General features: G+C 55.9%; 1 protein-coding gene across 1 annotated transcript in view; it reads right to left on the bottom strand.

Annotated features, from left to right (window-relative positions):
• Nucleotides 1-613: 613 nt before the first annotated feature.
• ARL6IP1 (ARL6 interacting reticulophagy regulator 1) overlaps nt 614-25362 on the bottom strand; it is a 32901-nt gene continuing 8152 nt past the window's right edge. The window contains exons 4-6 of the mRNA XM_032790490.2: nt 24789-24906; nt 23996-24080; nt 614-1769 (exon numbers count right to left, since the gene is read on the bottom strand). Coding sequence (XP_032646381.1) covers nt 1651-1769; nt 23996-24080; nt 24789-24906 — 322 coding nt within the window. The 3' untranslated portion in view covers nt 614-1650. The remainder of the gene's footprint in view (nt 1770-23995; nt 24081-24788; nt 24907-25362) is intronic.

Here is a 25362-nt window from a genome sequence, read left to right as displayed (position 1 = left end):
ACATTATATGGGACACTCATCATCAGAGTCAGAATCTAAAGTTAGTTGAAATATTTGTTAACTCAAAGCTGACGTTTATTTTCCGCAGCAGTGTCTAACTTTTAGAGTTCAAACTTGTATTCTTTGTTGATTGGGCCTGCTATGTCACTTTCAAATACAGCCTTTCCCCACAGATTTATTCACAGTTCCTAAAAATTGACCTAAGTCAGTCATAAGCAGCTGCTACTATGAAAGCTATGAGAAGCAACAGTGGAAGGAATTCCATTTGCTGCAGAGAAGACATTAGTCTCTTTGCTCCCATGACATTCCAGGCTTCTCAGCAGCCTAAGCACTACTTCTCAGATTGAAAAAAATAGCAGTTATACTGACAAGCTTTACTCTTTGGGGAAAAAAAAATTATATATATCTCACACTCACACATGCTATCGTTAGAATAAGTGCAGTAGTTCAGTAAGAAAGACTATTCTTTAAGAAAGTAGCCCTGTGCCCCCCATAGATAGATTTGTGAGGTGGAAGCACAGAAGCACTGTCACATCTCCACTCTCCATCCTGGCAAAGATCAGATACATTGTGAACACATACCAGGGATGGGCAAAAGAGCAACTCTTCAAAATGGTTTTCTCAAGTCTATATTTTAAATTAAAAGGTAACATTTACCTGTGTTACAGCTCAGACAAACATTGAAGAAAGATCATTTTAAAACAATGTTTAACCTTTAAGATGTCTTGATAGGTTAACATCTTTCAGCTTTTTACTTGAGGAAACAAGTACAGTTTTAAAAACCGAAGTCATAACTCAGAAGATAGCATTATTTACAAGAGACATCTCATACATCTATGGACAGTACAACATACATAAACACAGACTTGTTACATGGCTCCATGACTACAGCAGTTTTCCAAATAATTGATTGTTAGGGTACATATACCCTAGCTCACTTTCAACATAGTTTCAGTGCAACGAGTTGACAGTTACACTACAGCTAGTGACTAAATTCACAATTTAAGTGTTCAGGAACCCTATTTGGCAGAAATAATCCATGGTTTATTCAACTGACTAAGCTAGTCAACAGAAACAAATAAATACTATTTTAGCTAGGCCATAGATTCATTTTTAGCCATAATTCTGCACAAGTGCCCAGAGAAAGAACTGCATGGGAATGAAGACTGTTAATTGGTCTCTTCCCACTAGAATCAGTAGTAAAAATCTCCACACCAATTAACTAGATCTTAAATCACATACTTCACTACTTTCTGCACCCACAAATCAGTAGCCTATTGATGGTGGGGCAACACTACTAACTTCATTATGAGGATACTATTCATACATTACAAAAAGTGCTAATTCTTGTGCTTTAGTACCCAAGACTTCCTGCATGGTGTGGATGTTAAATAAGTTCAGCAGGGCTCCCCATTGCATAAAATAGGTATTTCTGATATATAATCACCAGCAGCCTACAAAACTATATGCCTACCAGAGCAAACATGAGACACTCAACTGTTCAGAGAATGGCATTTCTGCTGAATAAGGACCCAATTTAAACTAGAGCCAATGAGCAAAGTAACTGCTTCTATAATATTAAGTATACATGAATTCTAGAAACTGTTCCCAGGGACATCTTATGCTGTAGCTTAATTAGCAAGTGATGCTTCATTCATTTTTCTTCTCCTTTTGCTTGAGAAGTTTGTTAATCTCCCTTTTTGCCATGCCAACATACTTCGAAATGATTCCATGTTGGTTTAATCCAGGAAACAGCAACAAAAAACTCACTAAAATGAAATCAGACAGAACAAATTACTTACTTAACCGTATATATTTTCTTAGAAAAAGTTCCTTTCACTATAACCCCGCATGCTCAATGAACCCTATTAAGTGTTCTTTATACAGTGACTCCTCACTTAATGTTGTAGTTATATTCCTGAAAAATGCTACTTTAAGCAAAACAATGTTAAGCTAATCCAATTTTACACACACAATCTAAGTTTTAAAACAAACAATTTAATACTGTACACAGCAATGATGATTGTGAAGCTTGGCTGAGGTGGTGGAGTCAGAGGATGGAATATTTCCCAAGGAATGCCTTACTGCTAAATGATGAAGTGGGACTTGGCAAAGCCCTCAAGAGTTAACACACTGTTAATGTGGCCTCACACTCTACAAGGCAGCACAAATGGAGGGAGGAGACACAGCATGGCAGAGAGAGACAGACTCATGTGTGTGTGTGAGACACACACACGCATTGCCCCTTTAAGTATGCTGACCCTACTCTAAGTACACTGCCTTTTTAAGTAGATCAGCAAGTTAAGGCAGGTATCAGAGGGGTAGCCGTGTTAGTCTGGATCTGTAAAAGCGGCAAAGAATCCTGTGGCACCTTATAGACTGACAGATGTTTTGGAGCATGAGCTTTCATGGGTGAATACTCACTTCATCAGATTCTTTGCTGCTTTTACAAGTTAAGACAGTAGCTGCTGCCAGCAAGCTCCCTCCATCCTGAGCACTGTTGTGCCCCACAACCCCCACTTTGTGGAGATGGGGTATAGAAGCAGGGGCAGGGGGATACCCTGACATTAGCATCTTCCCCCCTCACCCCCAGCAAGCAGGAGGCTCCTGGGAGCAGCTCCAAGGCAGAAGGTAGGGAGCAGAACATGGCATTGGGGGGAGGGTCAGCTGAACTGCCCAGCAATTGATAGCCTGCTGGGCAGCTTCAGCACAAGGAACTTAGGGGAGCTGATGGGGGGCTGCTAGTCCACTCTGGTTCCAAGCCCCCACCACCTACCTCCAACAGGCTGCTCTTCCTGCAAGCAGTGGACAAAGCAGGCAGCTGTCAAACAATGTTATAAGGAAGCATTGCACAACTTTAAACGAGCATGTTCTCTAATTGATCAGCAACGCGCCGATGCCGGCACCTCATCCCATCTCGGTCCCGAAACCGTTCCCAAGTCCATGGGAATGTTGCATCAAGCACAACCGTCGCAGTCCCGGACGCTCCCTCGCGGCGCGGTACCCGCGACTCCGGGCCGGATACTTTCCCAGCGGCGCGGTTTCCCCCCCCCCTTCCCCCCAATCAACCCGTGTCCCGATACTGTCGCCCCCGGCACTGCTCCGGCTCGAACCATCGTTACTGGCATCCTTCTGAAGATTCGAGTGAGTTCATCCCACCGTGGCGTTTCCCAGATCCAGGCCTGACCATCACCGACCGCACTCCTCGAGCTGGTGGCAGGTCCCGGTCTCGTATCGCCCGGCGCCGTCTATGACTCCTGACCGACTTCGGACAACCAGGACGGTCCGCCATCCTGGAGCAAGGGACACATCATCACTCCTGTTGCGACCACTCCTCCCTGGACGGCGGTTCCAGCCAGCCGCGCGGTCTCCTCGCAAGCTGTCAGCACACTACGCCCTGGACGCCGACATGGGCTGCGGCTCTTCTTATCGATATCCCCTACCTCAGGAGCAGTGCGATCCCCGCAGCATGGGGATCCTGGACTCCCTGGGTTTATGAAAGCCCAGGCCTCCAACAGATTCACCGCCTGCGTTCACGCTCCGAACACAGCACCACCAATCGTGCCCATCTCTCCCCCCTTTGTCCCTACAGAGGAGATAGTCGTCCACTCAACCCTCAGGGGACACGTGAACCCTCCGGAGGTCGGTAACGGCAGTGCCCAGCGCAACAGAGCCTCCGCACCATCACTCCTCCGGGCTCCTCATCATCATCCTCTCCCGGAGAAGCAGTGTGGTAACTAACAATCCGCCTACCCTAAGCCCCCTTCCACTTCGCCTCTCAGGTGTCGCCAACATTCAGGACGCTCCATCAGCCGCGCGTGGACGCTGTGACATCCCGAAGCTTACAGGTGCTAGAGTGAGTCTCAGACATAATTGAGGATCCCGGTCTTCAGAGTCATTACTCTCTGCGACACATTACGCACTAGAACGTCAGCCCCTTACTTCTTTCATCCGGCACCATTCAGCGAGCCATGCCACGACCATCTGGTCAGTCTTCTCGTGGCATTCTCTGTTCGCCACCTGCCTCTGCACCGCACCGTGGGAGCAGGCACCGTCAACATGGTTGCTGCATCACCGAACCCACATAATCAGTGATTGGGCTACGAAACCTTTGTCCATCTATACAAGACGCGCCCCAGCATCGTATGACCCTCTTATGCGTTGTCTCACCACAACTGCAGTAAAAACCGTGCGGAGGGTAACCATAATGTCGAAGCAGAGGAGCCCCACCAATGGCCACATTCCTGTCAGCCACCTCCCACGAAGATTTCTAACAGGAAGCCGACTCCGGCCTCTCTCGGGCGCATAGGACCTCCCGGCCAATTTTTTTTTCCGTATATTAGGTGCTATGTTCTTGTCTTTTGGTCTTTGCTTCTCTATGCTGCGGTTTGTGTGTGGTCCAATCAATAGTTTCGCGCTGAGCTCGCTGTACAGGGATATTTTTTTGTTACATCTCGTGTGGCGTGTCTGTCATGTATCAAATGGTTGTCATAGTGTAGTCGGCTGGTCTGTTTTTTTTTCTATGGATGCGCGTTCTAGGTAGTGGGTCGTCTGGGATTCCGTGAGTGATGGGCAATGATAGGTTGCTTGCGAGTAAACGTTTGTCCGTGGCAGGTCATTCTTTTGGGCGCTTCGTCTAGTATGTTGCGTGTTTTTTTTTTTTTTTTTTTTTTTCTGCCCAGGTTTACGTGTAGTCCTCGTGGCTTGTGTACTTTTTTTTTTTTTTTTTTTTTTTTTTTTTATGCGTCTCACAGGGGCGGGCGTCCTAGGTTCGTCGGTGCTTGCTCTCGTTGTTAGTTCTTCCTGGATGTACCTATTTTCTCATGATCGCTTTCCGTTTGTGATAGGTTCCAAGGTGCCTGCTGGTGGGTACAAATACGTGACCCGAATGGCGGGCTAAAGCTCGATATATACTAATTATGTGGTGTCATGTGGGTATGGCGTTTTCTTACTTTTTTTGGGGTGTATGTCTATACGTCCTGGCTCTTTTTTTTTTTTTTTTGATAATTTGCATGAATCTCTCTGGCCTGCTCTGTCAGTCCAACACCTTGGCTCTCGACCTGACCCTCAATACTCCAGGGCAGAGGCAAGTACTTTGCGGCCAACGTGGCGAATTAAGATGAAGGGCCGGCGGCAGGTCAGGTTTCTTCAGCATCCAAGGAGTCGGACAAACCTTAAAGCCAGCCCAACCGTCCTCACTATCCGAACTAGGGGTGCATGGAAGGGTAGGCGGCCCTACAGGTGCGCGTGGACGCCAGGGTTGGCTCTCACAGAGCAGCCCGAGCACGGCGGTCCAACCGTTCGTGCCCGCTTTAAGGTCCGCACACGCCGGCTGAGTCCGCGGCGAAACAGGCGGACCGTGGGGCTGAACCACTTAGATGTGTAGCGACTTGTATCGGGATACCACCGTTTCAATGGGTTGTTTCAACCCGCCCTCACCAGTTCGCACCGTCCTCTTCAGGACTCTCTTCACGAGCAACCTCCTCCTCCAGGAGGTGCAAACGCTCCTCGTCAAAGGAGCCATAGAGGAGGTTCCAGAGAGCGACGCGGGCAAGGGGTTTTATCCCGCTATTTTCTGATCCCAAGCCAAGGGAGGCCTCAGGCCTATCCTCGACCTGCGGGCGCCAACAGATACCTGGTAAGGTTGAAGTTCCATATGGTATCCTTGGGACCATTATCCCATCCTGGATCCTGGAGACTGGTACGGCCGCTCTCGACATGCAAGACGCCTACTTCCATGTAGCCATCTTCCCACCCACAGGAAGTTCCTTCGTTTCGTTGTAAACAACCGTCACTATCAATTCGCGGTCCTTCCGTTCGGCTCTCTAACAGCCCCGCGGTGTTCACCAAGTGTATGGCTATAGTTGTCGCCCACTTTCTTCGCCGCAGTCACATACATGTATTTCCATACCTCGACGACTGGCTGATCCGGGATCCTCAGAGACACAAGTCTCAGTCACGTCCACTTGGTCAAGCGACTTTCGTGAGCCTAGGCCTAATGCTCAATGTCGAAAAGTCAACACTAATCCCCACTCAGAGGATAGAGTTTATCGCGCCAGCATTCTGAACTCCACCTGGCCAGAGCCGTTCTCTCTCTATCGAGATTCCAAACTTGACGGCCATCATACGACGACTGCAGGCAGCGCCCTTGACCTCAATACGCACTTGCCTGACTCTCTTGGGCCACATGGCGGCCTGCACATTCATCAACGGGATACACTCGGCTCCCCACCTGAGGCCCCTCCAGTCCTGGCTCATTGCTCAGTACCGTCCGGCCAGGCATTCTCTGGACACAAGTTGTCACCATTCCCCAGTACGTCTTAAGCTCCCTGCAGTGGTGGCTTGGATCGGTCTGGCGTGGTGTGCGGGGCTCCGTTCCATTCACCCCAGCCCTCGGTGTCCTGAACAACAGATGTCCCAGACCTGGGATGGGGGCCACACCTCGGTACACTGCGGACCCAGGGCCAGTGGTCACCTCGTGAGCTAGCCCTCCACATCAACATACGGGAATTGAGGGCGGTTCGCCTTGCTTGTGAAACGTCCGTCACAACTTAAAGGTCGTTGGTGTTTCGTATTCATCGACACACAACGACCATGTATTATGTAAACAAGCAGGGCACCACGAGGTCTTCTCCCCTGTGTCAGGAGGCCTTGAGGCTCTGGGACTTCTGCCTAGCCCACTCTATTCACTCATCGTGTCCTTTCTCCCGGGGGTTCAGAACACCTGGCGGATCATCTGAGCAGATCCTTCCTTTCCCACGAGTGGTCCCTTCGCCCGGACATCGCTCTTTCGCTCTTCCAGAGGTGGGATGGACCTCCTCGCGTCCCGCGGGAACAGGAAATGCAGATGTTCTGCTCCTTTCAAGGTCTTGAACCGGCTCGGTGGCAGACGCCTTCCTTATTCCTTGGACGACGCACCTGTTCTACGCATTCAACCGTTTCCGCTCATCAACAAGGTCCTTCTGAAGGTGCGCAGGGACAGGGCCCGCTTGATCATGATAGTTTCCAAGCGTGGCCCCGACAGCATTGGTTCTCCCTGCTGCTGGACCTGTCCGTGGGCCGCCCCCGTACCCCTGCTTCTTCACCTGGACCTGATCAGTCAGGACACGGCAGGCTCCGTCACCCAGACCTTCAGTCCGCTGCACCTCATGGCGTGGCTCCTGAGTGGCTGACCCGGTCGGAAATGTGTTGCTCTACCCAGTGCGACAGGTGCTCCTCGGAGCAGGAACCCTCCACTAGAGCGCGTATTCAGCCAATGGAAGCGTTTACGTGTGGTGTGCGGATCGGAACTTCTCCCACCAAAGTCTCCATCTCTAATATCCTTGACTACCTCTGGTCCCTTAAACAACAGGGCCTGGCGGTGTCATCTCTAAGGGTTCACTTGCGGCCATTTCCACCTTCCACCCAGAGGGGATGGCCGCTTGGTGTTTTTCTCACCAAAGGTGACTAGGTTCCTTAAGGGTCTGGAGCGTACTTTACCCCCAGATTCGCTGCCCCGCCCCCACCTGGGACCTAAACCTGGTTCTGGCAGACTCATGTCCCCTCCATTCAAACCATTGGCAACTTGCTCCCTTCGCTTCTCTTCTGGAAGATCGCTTTCCTGGTGGCCATCCACCTCCGCAAGACAGGTGTCGGAGCTCCGGGCCCTCACGGTGGATCCCCCGTATACAGTTTTCCACAGGGACAAATACAGCTGAGACCGCACCCTGCCTTTCTCCCTAAGGTGGTCTCGGCTTTTCACGTCAATCAGGAGATCTTCCTACCTGTCTTCTTCCTGAAACCCCATTCGTCTCGCAGGGAGCAACAGCTACACTCATTGGACGTCCGTAGGGCGCTTGACTTTTATATAGAGCGAACCAAGCCGTTCCGCAAAAACCCCAACTCTTTGTGGCGGTGGCTGAACGTGTTAGGGGTTGCCCGTCTCATCTCAGAGGATTTCCTCGTGGGTGACGTCCTGCATCTGGGGTCCGTTATGACTTTGGCCCAGGCCCCTCCGGGCCACGTGACTGCGCACTCTACCAGGGCTCAAGTCTCATCGCGTTCCTTGCCCATGTGCCCATCCAGGAAATCTGTCGGGCAGCGACCTGGTCCTCCGTCCATACCTTGCTTCCCACTATGCCCTGTCCAGCAGTCCAGAGATGACGTGGCCTTCGGCTCTGCTGTGCTACACGCTGCGACCCTCTCACTCCCGACCACCGCCTAGGTAAGGCTTGGGAATCACCTAACTGGAATGGATATGAGCAATCACTCGAAGAAAAGATGGTTACTCACCTTTGTAACTGTTGTTCTTCGAGATAGTTGTTCATATCCAATTCACAACCCCCCCTCCTTCCCACGGTCGGAGTAGCCGGCAAGAAGAAAACTGAGGAGCGGACGGGCCGGCAGGGGTATATATCAGGCGCCATGGCGGTGCCACTCTAGGGGCGACCTGCCGGCCTGCCGGAGTTGCTAGGTAAACTCTTCCGATGAGCGTGCACGCGCAGCGCGGCACACCTAACTGGAATGGTATATGAGCAACACATCTCGAAGAACAACAGTTACAAAGGTGAGTAACCGTCTTTTTCTGGTGGACTAAATTTCCTACTTCCACGGAAAGGAAAAGGAATACAGTAACTCCTCACTTAGGGTATGGCTACACTTGAAACTTCAAAGCGCTGCCACGGCCGCGCTTTGTAGTGTGAGTGTGGTCGCACGGCCGGCGCTGCACCGTACTCCACATCCTTGAAACTGCAACGTACTCCACATCCTTGAACTCTCCCCCAGCGCTTGCACGTACTCCACATCCTCTATGGGTGTAGCTTGCAGCACTGGGAGCCGCGCTCCCAGCGCTGCAGCACTGTTTGCACTGAGACTTTACAGTGCTGTATCTTGCAGAGCTCGGAGTGTGTTTTCCCCCCCACACCCTGAGCACGAAAGTTGCAGCGCTGTAAAGCGCCCGTGTAGCCATGGCCTTAATGTCATCCAGTTACGTTGCTGATCAATTAGAGAACATGCTCGTTTAAAGTTGTGCAATGCTTCCTTATAACATTGTTGACAGCTGCCTGCTTTGTCCACTGCTTGCAGGAAGAGCAGGCCTGTGGAGGTAGGTGTGGGGGCTTGGGAACCAGAGTGGACCTAGCAGCCCCCCATCAGCTCCCGCTAAGTTCTTGTGCAGAAGCTGAACCAGCAGGCTATCAATTGCCGGGCAGTTCAGCTGAACCCTCCCCCCAATGCCATGTTCTGCCCCTATCCTCTGCCTTGGAGCTGCTCCCAGGAGCCTCCTGCTTGCTGGGGTGGGGGGGAAGAATGCTAATTGTCAGGGTATCCCCTGCCCTGCTTTCTAATACCCCATCTCAAAGTGGGGTTGTGGGCACAACAGTGCTCAGATGGAGGGAGCTTGCTGGCAGCAGCTACTGTCTTAACTTGTAAAAGCAGCAAAAGAATCTGAATGAAGGAAGTAATTCACCCATGAAAAGCTCATGCTCCAAAACATCTGTCAGTCTATAAGGTGCCACAGGATTCTGCCGCTTTTTACAGGATCAGACTAACAACGGCTACCCTCGATACCTGCCTTAATCTTGCTGATCTACTTAAAAAGGCAGTGTACTTAGAGTAGGGTCAGCATACTTAAAGGGGCAATGCGTGTGGTGTGTCTCACACACACAACATGAGTCTGTCTCTCTCTTGCCATGCTGTGTCTGCCTCCTCATTTGTGCCTGGGCGTACGAGTGTGAGGCCAATTAACAGTGTGTTAACTCTTGAGGGCTTTGCCAGTCCACTTCATCATTTTAGCAGTAGGCATTCTTGGGAAATATTCCATCCTCTGACTCCACCACCTCACCAACTCACAATCATCTGGGCGGTAGGGTGGGTGGACAAGTGTAAAACGGAGTGATGGATGTAACTGAGGTGGCGTGTAGCATCGGAAGTATAGCTTAGGTCGAAGCGTTAATTTGGGTGTGTAGACGGGGTTGACGCAGGATGGAAGGTGAGGGTGGCAGTGTGCATGCGGCGAGAGACCTGTTAGATGCGTGGGTCAAAGGAGCGGCGGTGCTTTGGCCTTGACCTGGTGCTTCTTGAGGGGGCGAGTCGGAGACGTGGGGCGACGAGCGGTTGCCCGGAGCTCTTGTGTGTGGTTGCCGATAGGTCGTGCGGACGGTGGGGAGGCACTGAGCAGGGGGGATGTTGTAGAGCGAGATGGCTCCGTTGTTCCGGTGAGGGCGGCGTTGGTTTGGGGCTGTAAGTGGGATGGAGTCTTTGGAGGGAAGGGGGTGTGTGGCAAGTGGTTTGGGGAGGAGGTGAACTTAGAATGGTATGATAAAAGATCCGAAGCTCGTCCCCCGGCCCATCGTGGAGTAGTGTGAGTGGCGGGAGTTGTGAGGGCCGGGTGCTGGTACACTAGGGGAAGAGGCTGTGTGCGGACATAGGAAGAAGTAGTTGTGAGGGGGAAGGCAATTTGAGGTACAGGCGCGGGTACTTACGCCAAGCGCCGGAAGGTTGGGGTGCCTTGCTTCGGGCGCCAGGTGTAGGGCTGCATGGGACGCAGCTGGCGCTCGGTAGGTGGGTCCTGTAGTGTGAGCAAGCGTCGCGTGGCAGTGCTCCGGCAGGCGAGTGTTTGGGTTTCGGCGGAGGGGTGGCCCTCTTGCGGGCAGGGATGTCGTCGCCGGAGAGTGTCTGAGTTTGGCCTACGGCGAGCGTCGCGAGCGAGCTGCGCGTGGCAGGAGCGTGGGATGAGGTCTGGTGTGTTGGTGAGGCAGTGAAGAGAGAGGACGAGCAGAGTGCATTGGGAGCGTGTCTCCCTTGCTTGCAGGGTATCCTCAAGCCCGAGCTTCGAGGTAGGAGGCCCCCGGTATCGGTGTGCTAGCTGGCGCCTTTGCCCCGTAGGGAAAACTGGCATTGCCTGGAGGACGAGGGGTACCGGAGGAGCGGGCGGGCGGTATGTACTGAGGGCAGGGGGCGCAGGCAGTAGCGATGGAGGGGAGAGTAGGTAGCCGAGGGAATAGGGAGAGGTTGTAGGTTGGAGGGTGGGAAGGGAGGAGGAGGCCGAGTGGTTGGGGTGAGCGAGGGAAGTGGTGGGTGTTGGCCACATGTGAGGTGCCAGGCAGGCGTGGAGGTTATGGAGGAGAGACGTGCGAGGAGCGGAGAGGTAGGGCATCAGGCGCAGGAAGGGGCTGGCGTCGGGCTGGGCGTGAGAGGCTGACTGATTGACAAGGGCAGCTGTGGGCCGGAGTTTTGTGAGTCGGTCCTGATCCAATGAGATTGGGTCTTGTGGCGGGGTGGAGGTGGGGGGGCAGGAGGTGGGCGAAACTGAGGGATAGAGGCGTTGGTGAGGGGACGCAAGTGAGTGCTCAAGATGGGGAGCAGAGTGGCGAGTTAGGATGGCTGAAGGGTGGAAGGGTTAGAAGTTGGTTGGGGGTAGGGCAGCGCGTCTGGAGGAATTCTGGGTTGGCGAGTTCGCGAGGCTGGGAAGTTGAGGATGATGGTGAGAAGAGGGCTTCCGAGGAGGGTGTCGCGGGTGTTCATCGTGTCGCTGATGCGAGGGAGGGAATGGTTAGGGATTAGGGGCAGCGGAGAGTGATATGGGTGCGAGGTGGTAGTGGTCCGTCGGTGGTCGAGTGCTGATGGGGGTGGGAGCTGGAGGGGTGGGTGCAGGTGGTTAAAGTGTTGTAGTTGTGGTGCAACAGGATGGTGAGTATGAAGATGAGGGTGAGCGGAGGGTGGAGATGGGGGGTGGGGAGATGGAGAAGGTGTAGAGTGTAGAGGGTGTAGGAGTTAGCGGAGGGTAGTATGGGGCTACGGAGGTGTGTAGGGAGCGTTCGTGTGAAGTGCTCTTGAGGTGCAGAGAGCAGGTTCGTTCGTTGGCAGGGTCTGCGTCCAGTGCGAGTTGCACGTCTGTGTCGAAGACTAGTCGTTTATCGGGTGCAGCGTGCTGGTTAGTATTCTGTGCAGTCGTGAAGAGACAAGGGTTGAGAGCGGCGAGAGAGGATCCGGAAGAGGTACTGAGGTATGTTGTAGGGCAAAGGAGCAGGAGGAGAGGACGTGTCAGGGCAGTAGTGGGAGTGGATCGAGGGTTTCCGGGTGTGTTTCGCGGGTGCTGCGGAACTGGGCAGAAGGGGGAGAACCAGCCGTACGGAGAGGATGCTGTGGCAGAAGAGTGGGCTTTGGGTAAGGGTTGCCGGCAGGGCTGTCCCTTGATCTTCTCTGGTTAAGGGGGAAGGACGAGGATTGGAGAGAACAAGAGTGATGTGGGGTCGGTGTGGCCTAGCGCAAACGTGGGGGAGGGTGAGAGTCGGGTTTGTGGGGTGTACTGGAGAGGTGACGTAGGACCAAAGAAGCGGCGAGGTTTGTATGTGCGTGATAGAGGGACAGCGGTATGGATATTTGGCCGCGAGCGGGGGGTAGGGGCGGATCAGTGGCAAAGTGGTCGGGGACCTTGTGGGTGGCGTTGTGGCTCGGAGGAGCGTGAAGAGAAGTGCGTTGGTGTCATGAAGAGGTCGTGAAATGGAGGTGGGTAGTATGGTAAGATGGTTCGTCTGCGGGGTGGATTGGCGTGCATGGGGCCGATGTCCATAGGTGGGTTGGGCGGGCCGGTGGCGCGTGGCAGCGGCTGTGCCGAGGATTGGTTACCGGCTGAGAACTGCTGGGCGGGCCGGCGGAGGGGTCGGGCGGGTAGGGTTGGTGGCGTGGCCTTGGGGGCGGCGTTGGATAGGTAGGAGCCGCGGCTGGGGCGCGGGCGGCGCGTCGCGGCCGCGGTCGAGTTCCGGTGGCGTTAGCCGGGCGCGGGTCGGTGGTGTGTGGACTGGAGCGGCGGGGCGTAGCTGTCCTGCCAGCGGTCCCTAGAGCTGTCTGCGTTGGTCGGTTGGTTGTGGCTGTGGGCGAAGGGGTGATAATCAAGGGGTATAGGTAGTGTAGGTGAGGTGTAGGACGGGAGGTGGTAGAGAGGGTGAGGTGGTAGTGAGCGTGGGTAGGGATGGGGTAGGCGGGGCGTGTGGGGGCTCGTGCGCGCCTGGCGGCGCGCCACGAGGCTGGAGGCGCGGGGCTCATGCGCGCGGGGTTCGCCGGGTGTCAAAGGCGCTGACTCGGGGCTGGCGAAGGAAGCGGTGGCGCGACGACGGGAAGTCGCCGCGATGACTCGCTGGCGTGGAAGAGGTGCTCGGAATCGGCGAGCATGTGTGGCGGAGAAGGGGGTGGGGCGGCCAGGGGTGGTTGCGAGCGTGTAGGCCGAAGAGAGGCAGGGAAGGAGAGAGGCGAGGCGCGAGCGGTTTGTAGAGGCTCGTGCGGCGGCTGGTAGGGGAAGTGGCGGCTCGAGACGGGCAGTCGGCGTCCGGTGCGGCGACCGGAGTGGGGCGCGGGCGTGCGCCTCGCGGGGGGCAGCCGGGACCGCTCGGCGGGAGCGGGAGAAGAGTGCGCCGTGGCGGGCAGCCAGTGCCTGTCCCCGAGGCACCGGACCCCGCAGGACGAGGAGCGTCGACGGGTCTTCGCGGACTCGGGGCGCAGAGGGCGAAGGGAACGTCGAGCGAGCAGCGCCGGAGCCGATTGCGCTGGCGCGTGGGCGGACCCGAGTGATGAGGTGGTTGGACGGTGCGGGCCCGAGGGTCCGGGGTGCGAGGTGCCGGGTCCGGCTCGACGAGTGCCCGCGCCGTGTAAGGGTGGGGCGGGTGGTGAGCGGAGGAGGGGTGCCCATCAGAGCGGGCTTGAGCGTTCCCTGCGCCGAGGACCTGCAGTGGGGTTGAGCGATGGGCGGGGCGGGCGTGCCTCTGGCTGGCGGGCGGGCGGGGTCGTCGGGGTGGCGGGTGTGCAAGTCTAGGGGGCGAAAGGCGCGAGTCGGGGGCGATGCAGGCGAGCCGTGCGTCTGGGGACTCGAGCGGGCAGGCGCGTGGGCAGCGCGGAGTCCGCCGATCGGAGGGGGTCCGGCACGCGGTCGCCGTCCGGCGGTGGGAGATGCGTGCGCGTGGCGGAGGGGCCGCCAGCTGGCGGCGGGAGGTCCGGCGAGGGCGCTGCCGGCTAGCTCGAGGGGGTGACCGGTCGTAGAGTCGGGCGGAGTCGTCGTGCGCTGCGACGGCGGCGGGTCCGCGGGTCGTCGGCCGGCGAGGCGGCGGCGTCCAGCTGGCGAGAGCGCGATTTGGCAGCGATGTGGGATCAGGAGAAGCGGCGCTCCGCGGACCGGTCGAGGCGGTTCTGGAGGTGGCGCAGGGGTCGGGAGCGCTGTCCCGGGGCCGACGGAGTCTGGGAGTGGGCCGCGGTGGCGGTGGGTGCGTGGGGGTGGGTGGGGGGTGGGGGGGGTGGGGGGCGCGATGGGGCGGTTCGCGGGCGAGGCGGGGTGATGGGCTGGCGCCGGGCGGACGCAGGAGTCGTCGGCGGGCGAGCGGGGCGGGAGGAAGGGAGGTGCGGTCGGCGCCTTGGAGGTGGGAGGGAGAGGGACGGCGGGGATCGAGAGGTGCGCGGGCGTCGGCGGTGGCGCTGCGGCGGCTGGGGCGCGATGGGGCCCCGAGTTGGGTTTGCGCGGGCGGGGTGCAGTGCTCGGCTCGCAGAGGCAGAGGCGGGGAGCGCGGGAGGGAGGCGGCGGGGCCGGTGGGCGCAGCGTGATGGCGGGCCGTGCGTGCTCGTAGGTGTCCGAGTGGACCCGGCGCTGGACGCCTCAGGAGCATGGACCGCAGCAGGTGGGAGTGCGTGGACTCCGGGGGGGTACCGACGGCAAGCGCCAGGGGGGCGCGGCGGTGGCGAACAGGATGTCGCGCCCGGCGCTCGGACGGCGCTGCGCGAACGACAGGGCGGGGCGCGGGGCGGGGGGCGGGCGGGCGCGCCGGAGGCGAGCAGTGCGTCGCGGCGTGCCTCCCCGGCTTCCCGCATAGGAGGGAAAAGGAGAGAGGGAGGAGGGTGGGAGACGGGGGAAGGGAGAGAGGTTTCTGACCGCTAGACTGAGCTGCCTGCCGGAAGTCGGAGCGGCATGGCTTCTAGGGCGAGGGAACGGGCGGCTGCTGAGTCCGACTCGCTGCGGGGGTCTGGCTCTCATGTTGCGCTCCCCAGAAGGGCGGGTTGGCGGTGGGAACGAAGCAGTGCGGTAGCCAGGGCCGCCGCCGCCGCGGGTGAGTCTGAGCATCGATGCAGGAGCGGGTTGCTGCGAGGGCGCGGGTGGCACAGGGGGAGAGGCATGGGGAGGCGGTGGCGGAGGCGGGAGGGGAGGGTTGGTGCAGGGGAGTGGAGTGCGCAGGTAGTAAGCGATGACGTCGTCTGGGCTGAGTGCAGGCGCCCTCGGAGTCGGGGCGCTCTGGTGGCACGATTGCATCGGCGAGGAGCGCCAGGTCGGGGAGCCGATGGCCGAGCGGCGGAGGTCTGGCGAGGTGCGCCGGTCGTCCGTTCGCCCACGCGGGTGGCACGAGGGGGGGGAGGGACGCAAGGTAGGTTATGGGTGCCGCTCGAAGGCTGGAGGCGGAGAGTGTAGCCTCTGTGCTGCCACCCACGCTCGCGGGGTGGTGCCGGCAGTTGTCGGGTGGCATCCGTGTGCGAACGGACAGGAGAGAAGTGCCGATGGCTAGACGCGCCGCGAGCGCGTGAAAGGTGCAGGGGGAGGGGGGCGGGGGAGGGCGGCATGGGACGGCTGGCTACCCGAGAAGGAGGTGCTAGGGTTCGGCGGGCGGCCCGGCCCAGCTTGCGGGGTGGTGCGTGAGGGGTGGGCGGCGAGCTCCGCTGTAAGGCCGCTACACGAGTGAACGGAGACGGCTGGGCGGGCGGCGAAGGGTTGAAGAGCTGCGTCGCCGGGAGTGCAGCGGTGCGAGGAAGTCTGCTGCGAGTCGTGTGAGAGAAGAGAAGGTGGCAGCGGAGAGTGCCGCGAGGCCGGCGGGGAAGCGAGAATTGGGGGGGCGGGACGATATGATCTAACTTCAGAACAGTGTAAGGTTCCTTCAATAGGCATCTGCGAGTGAGGTTTGACTCCAGAGACTGTCCGTAGCCCGATAGTGGTTTCGGTTTACCCAGCACTTGTAAAATCAACATGGTCTTACTTCGCTTCGGCGATTTCTTCGGTGCCACCCAGTTCCATACCATTATCTGGTACGTGTCTTGTCCCTCGGCGCGGCACCTGCCCAGGTTGCATTCACGCGGATACGATCCCAGGATCGTCCCTCTATTTCCCGAGGGCCTCCTAGGCGGGCTCCCTGCTCTCGGTTCGGGGGCACAGCAGAAGCCGGTAACGTGAGCTCGAGCAGAGTGGCGCCATAGCGTGAGTGATCTATAGCCCCTGCTTCCTATGGCCGCGACCCTCTCCTCAGTCGCCTTCTTACGCGCGCGTTGCGGCCCTCCGAGACCTCGTCATTCGAAGAAGGTGCCATGGCATACACCTTCCCGGCCCAACAGGCGGCATGACAAGGAGACTCGCCATCAGCGGCCTTCAATGTCCTCACCACGCAACCTTAAGTCCGCAGCCTCTGCGCCTCCATGAATACTCCTCATACTCATCGATCGCTCCCTCGTGTTGGTTAGATATGAGACCATATCATCCCCAACCCATTAAGGTGTACCTAGGATATTGTAGCCTGTAGCGCCTTGCATCCGTTTGCCGAAACTAAGGCAAGGAGGAAAAACCAGAGCTCCCCAAGGCTTCTTCGCCCAAACCTTTCTTTAAGCCGTTTTACCTGCCTCACGATCCGTCCCTCCTTTCACCGCCTTTTCGTTTTCCTCCCTGGCGTAAGTCCCGCTAAATCGGACCGCTGTCTACGCACGGGTGCAACTTTGATACCCCTGCAATTTTCAACTGCCTTCTCCCCCTCAGACCCTCTTCGACGCGTCCCAGGCAACTCGCAACCAAGATTCAGCCACAGCAAGATCTCACTCACCCCAACCCCTCCCAACTCACGACAACCGAAGGAGCCGACAACTCCCGCCTGGACCTTCGATGAGGAGGTCTCGGAGGGCGCCCCGCAACGGCCAGAAACCTCGCCATACATGACGCTCTTCTGCGAACTGTATAGAACGGGACTTGATGGGCGGTGGGGTCATTGCAGGCTATGAGTCTGCACCACGCGCAGGGCGCCGACTTGGCCGGGCCCCTGCTGGCCCGACGGTTAGCGAAGGCAAAGTCGCCGACGTACCGTGTCACAAGCAAATTGCGGCGACACAGACCGAATTGAAGTGTTAATGGACTTGACCAATCACCGAGAAACGGCATTCTAGTCTTCAGCGACCTGCTGCGAAACAACCGCACTATCCGACTTACAAATATGACATGCTATTGGACAGTAACCATTCACACGTTGCTTCTGGTAAGTAGCTCATATCGTCGCGACCTATGTAAAAAGCGTATACGTCACCGTTGTAACTGTTCGTGTCTATCGAATGTGTTCCTATCCTATCTGCAGTTAGGTGTAGCGCGCTCGCACAGTGGCATCGCTACGTCGAAGCCTTTTTACCCCTAGCCAACCTCCGGCTGAGCGGGTAGGGTCGACCCACCTAGAGTGGCGCCGCCACTAGCGCGCATGATATATACGCTGCCGGCCCGTCCACTCCCTCATTCCTTCTTTCCGGTACTCTGACAGTGCGGGAAGAGAGGGGGCGCGGTGGGAATGGATATGAGCAAGCACACGCTGAAGAACAACAGTACAAAGTAGTAAGACCCGTCTTGCTTCTCGAGTATGCTCATATGCCATTCCAGTTAGGTATTCCCAAGCCTAAGCGTGGGTCCGGAGAGAAGCCCAGCATGTAGCACGGCGGCGCAAGGCTGCGTCGATCTCTGGATTGCCTGGCCAGAGCATAATGGGAAGTGAAAAGGTATGGACGCTGAGGACCAGGTCGCTGCCCGACGATCTCCTGTGATATGGTGCACGGTGGGCAAGATCTGCCGATAGGGCTTGAGCCCTGGGCCTAGAGTGCCGCCGTCAACGTCCGGCCGGGAGGGCCTGGGCCGAGTCAGTAACAGCCTGGATACAGGACATTCACATCACATGAGGTGGATCCTCTGAGATGAATGCAACCTTATTAAACACGTTCAGCCACGCCACACAAAGGTAGGGCTGTCGCGAACGGCTTGGTTCGCTCTATATAAAAGGCGAGTGCCCCATTACCGAACGGCACCGTCCCTAATGAGTAGCACTGTGCTCCCCATGCGAGACGAATGGGTTTCTCAGGAAAGAAGACAGGTTATCGAAGATCTCCCTGGTTGACGGTGATGCACCGGCCGAGACCACCCATTGGGGAGAAGGCTAGGGTGCCGGTCTCAGCCTGTACTTTGCTCCCTATGGATGAAAACGTGTACTCACCCACACGGGATCGCCCGTGAGGGCCCGGAGCTCTCTGACACCCGATCTTGGCGGAGCGATGATGGGCTTACCAGGAAAAGCGGTCTTCACCAGGAGAGAATAAGAGAAAGGGAGCAAAGTTGCCGAACAGGTTCTGAAACGGAGGGGAACATGAGTTTGGCCCAGAACCAGGTTAGGTCCAGGTGGGCGGGGGGTGTAAATCTGACAGGTGGCGAAGTAAAGACGCTCCAGACCCTTAAGAGAACCTAGTCCACCATATTGGGTGTGAGAAAAAGCCGAGCGGCCCCATCCAAAAAATCCCCGGGTGGAAGGTGGAAATGGCCGCCAAGTGACCCTTAGAGATGACAACACGCCAGGACCCTGAACTGTTTAAAGGGACCAGAGGTAACGTCAATGGATATATTAGAGATGGAGACCTTCGTGGAGGAACGTTCCCGATCCGTTCTGTACACCCAGCATGTGAAACAATGCTTCCATTTTGGCTAGACGTAAACGTTGCTCTAGTGGACGAGGAGCTTCCTCCCAGCTTCCCAGCCAGGAGCACTGTCCGCACTGTGGGGCGGTAGAGCAACGGAAGTTCCGGATCCTTGGTCACAACCACTCAGGAGCCACGCCTCGTGTCAGAGCCACAGCCCAAGCGTACTGTGATGAGCGAATCGAGAAGAGTCTGGCGTGACAGGAGCCCAGAACCAAGTGTCCTAGAGTGATCACAGCTACATCCAGGTGAAGAGGCAGGGGGACAGGGTGCGGCAAACCGGTCGGAAATCCGGACAGGTCCCAAGTCACAGTGCTATCCCTGGAAGAAAGCCAATGCCGGGATTTAACGCCCTGACGAGATTGCTAATATGTCGCTGGAAGGCGCACAGGTCTAAGTCAGCTGGAGCAGCTCAGCCACAACAAACGGATCACAGCATGGAAACCAAATGCTGTCCTCTGCAGATTTAAGCGCTACCTTCAGACTTCGAAGGACCTTGTGGAACCAGAGGAAACGGTGCGAATGTCCCGTAGAACAGCCTGCGTCGTCCAAGGAAATAAGGAAGGCCGTCCGCCACCGACGTCCGCTTGGTCGACGACCTTGGAAAAGAAGCAGAACATCTGGCATTTTCCTGTTCCCACAACCAAAGGACGCGAAGAGGTCCATCCGGGGGACATCCCCACCTCCGGAAGAGCGAATTAAGGAGCGTCATCCTTGGCCTCAAGTGGTCCAGCTTCTCCTTTTCGGCGAAGGGACCAACTCGTGGGAAAGGAAGGATCTGCTCAGACTCACAAGATCCACCAGGGGTGTTTTCCGAACCCCCGGGAGAAAGGACGCGATGAGGTGAATGGAGTGGGCTATGCAGAAGTCCCCAGAGCCTCAAGGCCTCCTGACACAGGGGGAAGACCCATCGTGCCGCCCTGCTTGTTTACATAATACATGGTCGTTGTGTTGTTGGTGAATACCGAAACACAGCGACCTTGAAAGCTGTGATGGAACACTTGACAAGCAAGGCGGACCGCCCTCAATTCCCGTACGTTGATGATGGAGGGCTAGCTCGCGAGGTGACCACCTGGCCCTTGGGTCCGCAGGGTACGCTGAGGTGGCCCCCCATCCCAGGTCTGAGGCATCTGTTTGTCAGGACACCGAGGGCTGGGGCGGATGGATGAACGGGAACCCGCCCCGCACACCACCAACTGGATGATCCAGCCACCACTGCAGGGAGCCCTAAGGACGTCCTGGGGAATGGTGACAACCGTGTCCAGAAGGACAACCTGCCCTGGACGGTACTGAGCAATGAGCCAGGACTGGAGGGGCCTCAGGCGGAGCCGAGCATATCCCGTGACAAACGTGCAGGCCGCCATGTGGCCCAAAGAAGTCAGGCAAGTGCGTATTGAGGTCAAGGGCGCTGCCTGCAGCCGTCGAATATGGCCGCCAAGGTTTGGAAATCGTCGATAGAGGAAGAACGGCTCTGGCCAGGGTGGAGTCCAGAATGGCGCCGATAAAACTCTATCCTCTGAGTGGGGATTAGAGTTGACTTTTTCGAACATTGAGCATTAGGCCTAGGCTCACGAAAAGCCGCTTGACCATTGTGGACGTGGCTGAGGACTGCTCTCTTGAGGAACCCCGGATCAGCCAGTCGTCGAGGTAGGGAAATACATGTATCGCGACTGCGGCGAAGGTGGGCGACGACTACAGCCATACACTTGGTGAACACTCACGGGCCGTAGAGAGGAACCGAACGGAAGGACCGCGAATTGATAGTGATGGCTGTTCCATGACGAAGCGAAGGAACCTACCTGTGGGGTGGGAAAGATGGCTATATGGAAGTAGCGTCTTGCATATGTGAGGGGGCGCGTACCAGTCTCCAGGAATCCAGGGATGGGATAATGGTCCCCAAGGATACCATACGGAACTTCAACTTTACCAGGTATCTGTTGAACGCCTTCCAGCAGGTCCAGAGGATAGCCTGAGGCCTCCCTTGGCTTTGGGGATCAGAAAAGAGGTGAATAAAACCTAGAACCCTTGCCCGCGCCGTGCTCTCTGGAACCCCCTCTATGGCTCCCTTTGACGAGGAGCGTTTGCACCTCCTGGAGGAGGAGTTGCTCGTGAGAGGGTCCCTGAAGAGGGACGGGGAGGGAGGAGGGCAGGTATGAAACAAATTGGCAGAGGTGGTATCCAAGTTCCAACGTGCGTATGCGACCCAGCGGTCCGATTTAGCCGGACCACGCAGGGAGGAAAAACGAAAGACGGTTGGAAAGGGAGGGGACGGATCCGTGAGGGAACTGGTACAGCGACCCTCGGCGCACCCTTCAAAACGAAGGTTTTGGGCCAGAGGAAGGCTTGGAGGAGCTCTGGTTTTTCCTCCTTGGTTGCCGACTGTCTATGCGGCCATTTCTATTCCTGCCGCCTGGCGAAGTCTTGCTCTGCCTGGGGTGGGGGTAGGGCCGGTGTTTGTTGCTGAGGCTTTGCAGCCGGAAGGGTCTGCGTCTGGGTGACAGGCTATGCATCCCCAGCGAACGCATAATGACCCTATTGTCTTTTAGGCTTTGCAGCCTAGGGTCAGTTTTGTCGCGAGAACAGGCCCTGGCCTCAATGGGAGATCCCTGGATGGTATACTGGAGCTCCGGAGGAAGGCCAGAGACTCTGTAGCCTCAGGAAATATTCTTGCGGCGCATGGTAACGCCAGAGGCTAGAGTCCTGGCGGGAATCTGCGGCGTCTAAAGAGGCCTGCAAGGAAGTTCTCGTGACCTTCTTGCCCTCCTCAAGGATCGCAGAAGAATTCCTGACGTGCATCCTGCGAAGCAGCTCCTTGAACTGGGTCAGCCGCCGCCCAGGTGTTGTATGTGTAGCGCTAAGGAGAGCCTGCCTGGATTGGACACTCTTCTGAAGCTGGAGGGCGCCCGCAGAATAGACCTTTCGGCCGAGCAGGTCCATGTTTTTTGCCTCGCTCCTTAGACTTGGGGCTCCGGGCCGGTGCTGCCATGGCATTCCCTCTCGTTGACGGATTGCACGACAAGGGAAACACGGGGGCGGTTGACATACAGAGATATTCGTAGCCCTTCGAGGGCACCATATACTTGCGTTCCACTTCCCGTCGTGCAGCGGGGGGACGGACAGGGGGACTGCCAGATGGTCGTGGCATTGGCCTGAATGGTCCGGATGAAAAGGAAGGTCTGCGGACTCCTGAGTTTGGGTGCATCCTAGCAGACAGTATGCTCACTACCGGATCCTCAATTTCTGAGACCTCCCTCAGCCTGCAGCGTTCATGTTCTGTGCCACGCGCCTGAGGAGGTCCTGATGTGCCCTGAGGTCAAGCGAGCGGGGGCTGGTGGATGTTGTTCCCCAGCCACTGCTTCATCCGGGGAGGATGATGAGGAGAGACCTGGCAGGAGTGGATCTGCTAGGCGGCTCTGACTGTAAGCACTGGCGTCCGATCTGGAGGGAGCTCAGGGTCCTGAGGACTGAGACAACCTTCCTCTGTAGGGGAGGGGTGAGGACGGGACGATGTGCCTCCGGAGCCCTGTGTTCGGTAGGCAGCTTGAGCGCGGGGGAAGCTGTTGAGGGCCCTGGGCTTGGTGGTACGCCCAGGGAGTCCAGAATCCCCACTGCTGCGGTCCATGCTCCTGAGGTAGGGGCTCATGGAAAGAAGCAGCAGGCCTGTTCGGTGTCCAGGTCTGTACGCCGCTGTCTGATTTGTGAGGAGACTGTATCGGCTGGCGGTGGACGGCCAGGGGAGGAGCCGAACGGGACTGATATAGTTGTCCCTCTGCTCCATGATGGCGGAGACCTCCTCGGTGCCGAGTCCGGACGTGCCGGGAGTCATAACGTGCACCGCGATTCGAGACCGGGACCTGCCACCAGCTCGGCTTTTGCCGGGAAGAGGTCAACCTGGAATCGGAACGCTGACGGTGGGAGCGGCTTCTCGAATCTCTCGTGGGGTGCGGTAGCGAATGGCTCGAGCCCGGAGCGGGCCGGAGTATCGGGACCGGCGTGAGAGAAGACCTGCGCCGTGCGATTACCTTAGACCGGTTACCGCCGCGGTGAGCGGTGCCGGGATGCTGCCGAGTGCTGCGTCTTAGCGCGAGATCTCCCACGGACCGGGAACGGTGTTCGGACCGTGATGGGGATCAATGTGCTGGCTCGGCGAATCCAGAGACGAGCCCGGTAGCTCGCATGGCCACTGGCTTTGCCCTTAGATTGTAGCAACCGCACCGGAGGGCCACCGGGGGTTTGGAGGCAGCGCAGACTCTGTACGCAATGAGGTCCCTAGCCGATAGGAGAACCTCTCAGTCAGCCATCATGCGTTGATGGGACCATTAGCTACTAGGGACCCCGGATCTGTATTGGGGAGCTGGTGAGGGACCGGACTCGACGGACCTCCCGGGCCCGGAGTCAACGGAATCCCTGGTTTCGGTGCCGTGGCCAGGAGTCGGCCGATGCCGGGTGCTCGGTGTTCTCGAGTCGCTAGCCGGAGTGAGACGGCTGAAGTCTTTTGTACGGGGCCCGGCTGGGAAAGGTCGGTGCCGAGGCGTTTTCCCGCGGGCCCGGAGCCGGTTCCGGTGCCGTACTGAAGTCGGCACTGCGGTGCGGAGGACGGAATGGTTGAAGCGCTGCTTCCATGAGGAGAGTCTTTAAACGCTGGTCTCTCTCCTTCTGGTCCTTGGCTTAAGCCTTGCAAATGCGGCACTTCTCCGAAATATGGCGATTCCCCCCAGCACTTAGCGCAGGAGTCCATGGATCGCTAGTGGCATCGGCTTTTGCAGGCCGAGCAACGGTTGAAACCCCGGCGAACCGGGCATGAACCTGGCGCCGGGTGCGGGGAGAGGCTAGAGCCCAAAGGCCCGCTAACTATATACATAACTATAAAACAATTATAACGTCTAAACTATTCTAACTATAACTAAATATAACAAGTAGAACAACGAACAAGGAGAAGCTAGGGACGTGGAGGACAGCTATGCTGCGCTCCACAGTTCCAACGACCGACACGGCGGTAAGAAGGAACTGAGGAGCGGACGGGCCGGCAGGGGTATGTATCAGGCACCATGGCGGGGCCACTCTAGGGGGCTACCTGCCAGTCCGCCGGAGTTGCTAGGGTAAAAATCTTCCGATGAGCATGCACGCGCAGCGCGCACACCTAACTGGAACGGATATGAGCAATCACTTGAAGAACAGTGAGTTTCAAACAAATTAGCAGTTTAGCATGTGAACTTTCGGCTATCATGTCTATTCAGAAAAGGGAAAAATATTCTTGCTTGCATCCACTCTGCAAAGTATAAACACTTACCTATAAGGTAGGTGAGGAAGAGATTATGAACTTGCTGTCCTACCCAAGCAATTCCAGCAAGAGAACAGAGCATGGTCATGAAGTACTAAGAATGAGAGAGAAAACATTAAGTTACTGAAGTCCTGTCCAGGATTTTACAAAATTTTAAATTCCCAAGTTTAAAAAGGGAAACTAACTTCCAACCACTTTATTTGGAAATACCCCTCCCTTGCTCACCCAACCACAAACACTATAGTTACAAGCATCATTTAAAATGCCTGACTTGAGATCAGACAAATGTTCTCATATTTTCAGTTTCCCAGTATATTAACTGTTCTTTTTGTTTGCAAGGATCTTTCACACTGATGTGTTAGAAATATTTGTGTGTAATTGCACCACCATTACAACTGGTAAGAAAACTGGCAAGTGCAGCATCTGAAGCTAATTTTAGGCCTTAAAAGGAGCCTGGTTTTCAGATGGCAAACGCTTACTGAAAAACGTTTATTCAAGATGGTCTCAGAAGTTGAGCTCCTCAGAGTTGTTATACTCTACTTTAAGGTTAAGGTTGGTCAGAGTTTGAGTTTACATTGAGAAGTGTTTTGAAACCTCATTTGGTAGATTCAGAAAAATAAGATGCATTTTCCTGCATTGCAAACTCAACCAGAGTTGGCATCTTGTATTTAGATATTGCATTTCATAAAGGGACAAAATTCTTGTTTCAAATATAAATAAACTAGAATCACAGTTTAAGTAATTTTTTTCAATTCCCAACCCCGGTATGTAAAAACTCTTCAGGGCCAAGTGTGCAATGTACCATTTTAGGCTTTTCTTCCTTCAACGTGAAGAGACGTTTCCACCAGCCAATAATTCTACGACGAGTTTTTACCAGGTTGCTGCAAATTTCATGAAATCTTTGCTGTTGTTCTGTGGTCCTGTTTAAAAAGAAATTTTTTTAAAATAAATTTACTACAATCTGAAATATTTTGATGGTAAGGTATCATCCAAAGGTCAGTTTAAAGTTCATTGCTCTTTCAGTAAACACAAAGAACATGCAGAGATCTTACCTCTTCAACATCAGTATTATTTACACTGAAGCATGATCTTGATTTTGTTTACTTTTACATTTCCTTAAATTACTGCCATTTTATTGGGAACCCTATATTTATCAATTGACTGTATACTTTGAACTTGTTTTTGAATTCACTGTATACTGAATCTCTCAGAAATTGTGTAGTAATCTTTCAGGGGCAATTCAAAAGGCTTGCATATGCTACATTAGAGCATCCACAGAAGATGTACACCTCTACTGAAGTTTTATCCGCTACCAAGTCTGGCTACACTAGCTGATACTCCTGCATAGAATTCCCCTCCCCTTCACCCCCCCCCCC

This window comes from Chelonoidis abingdonii, chromosome 9 (assembly GCF_003597395.2).
Source record: "Chelonoidis abingdonii isolate Lonesome George chromosome 9, CheloAbing_2.0, whole genome shotgun sequence".
Lineage (NCBI taxonomy): Eukaryota > Metazoa > Chordata > Testudines > Testudinidae > Chelonoidis > Chelonoidis abingdonii.
This window is presented reverse-complemented; position numbering and strand designations above follow the sequence as displayed.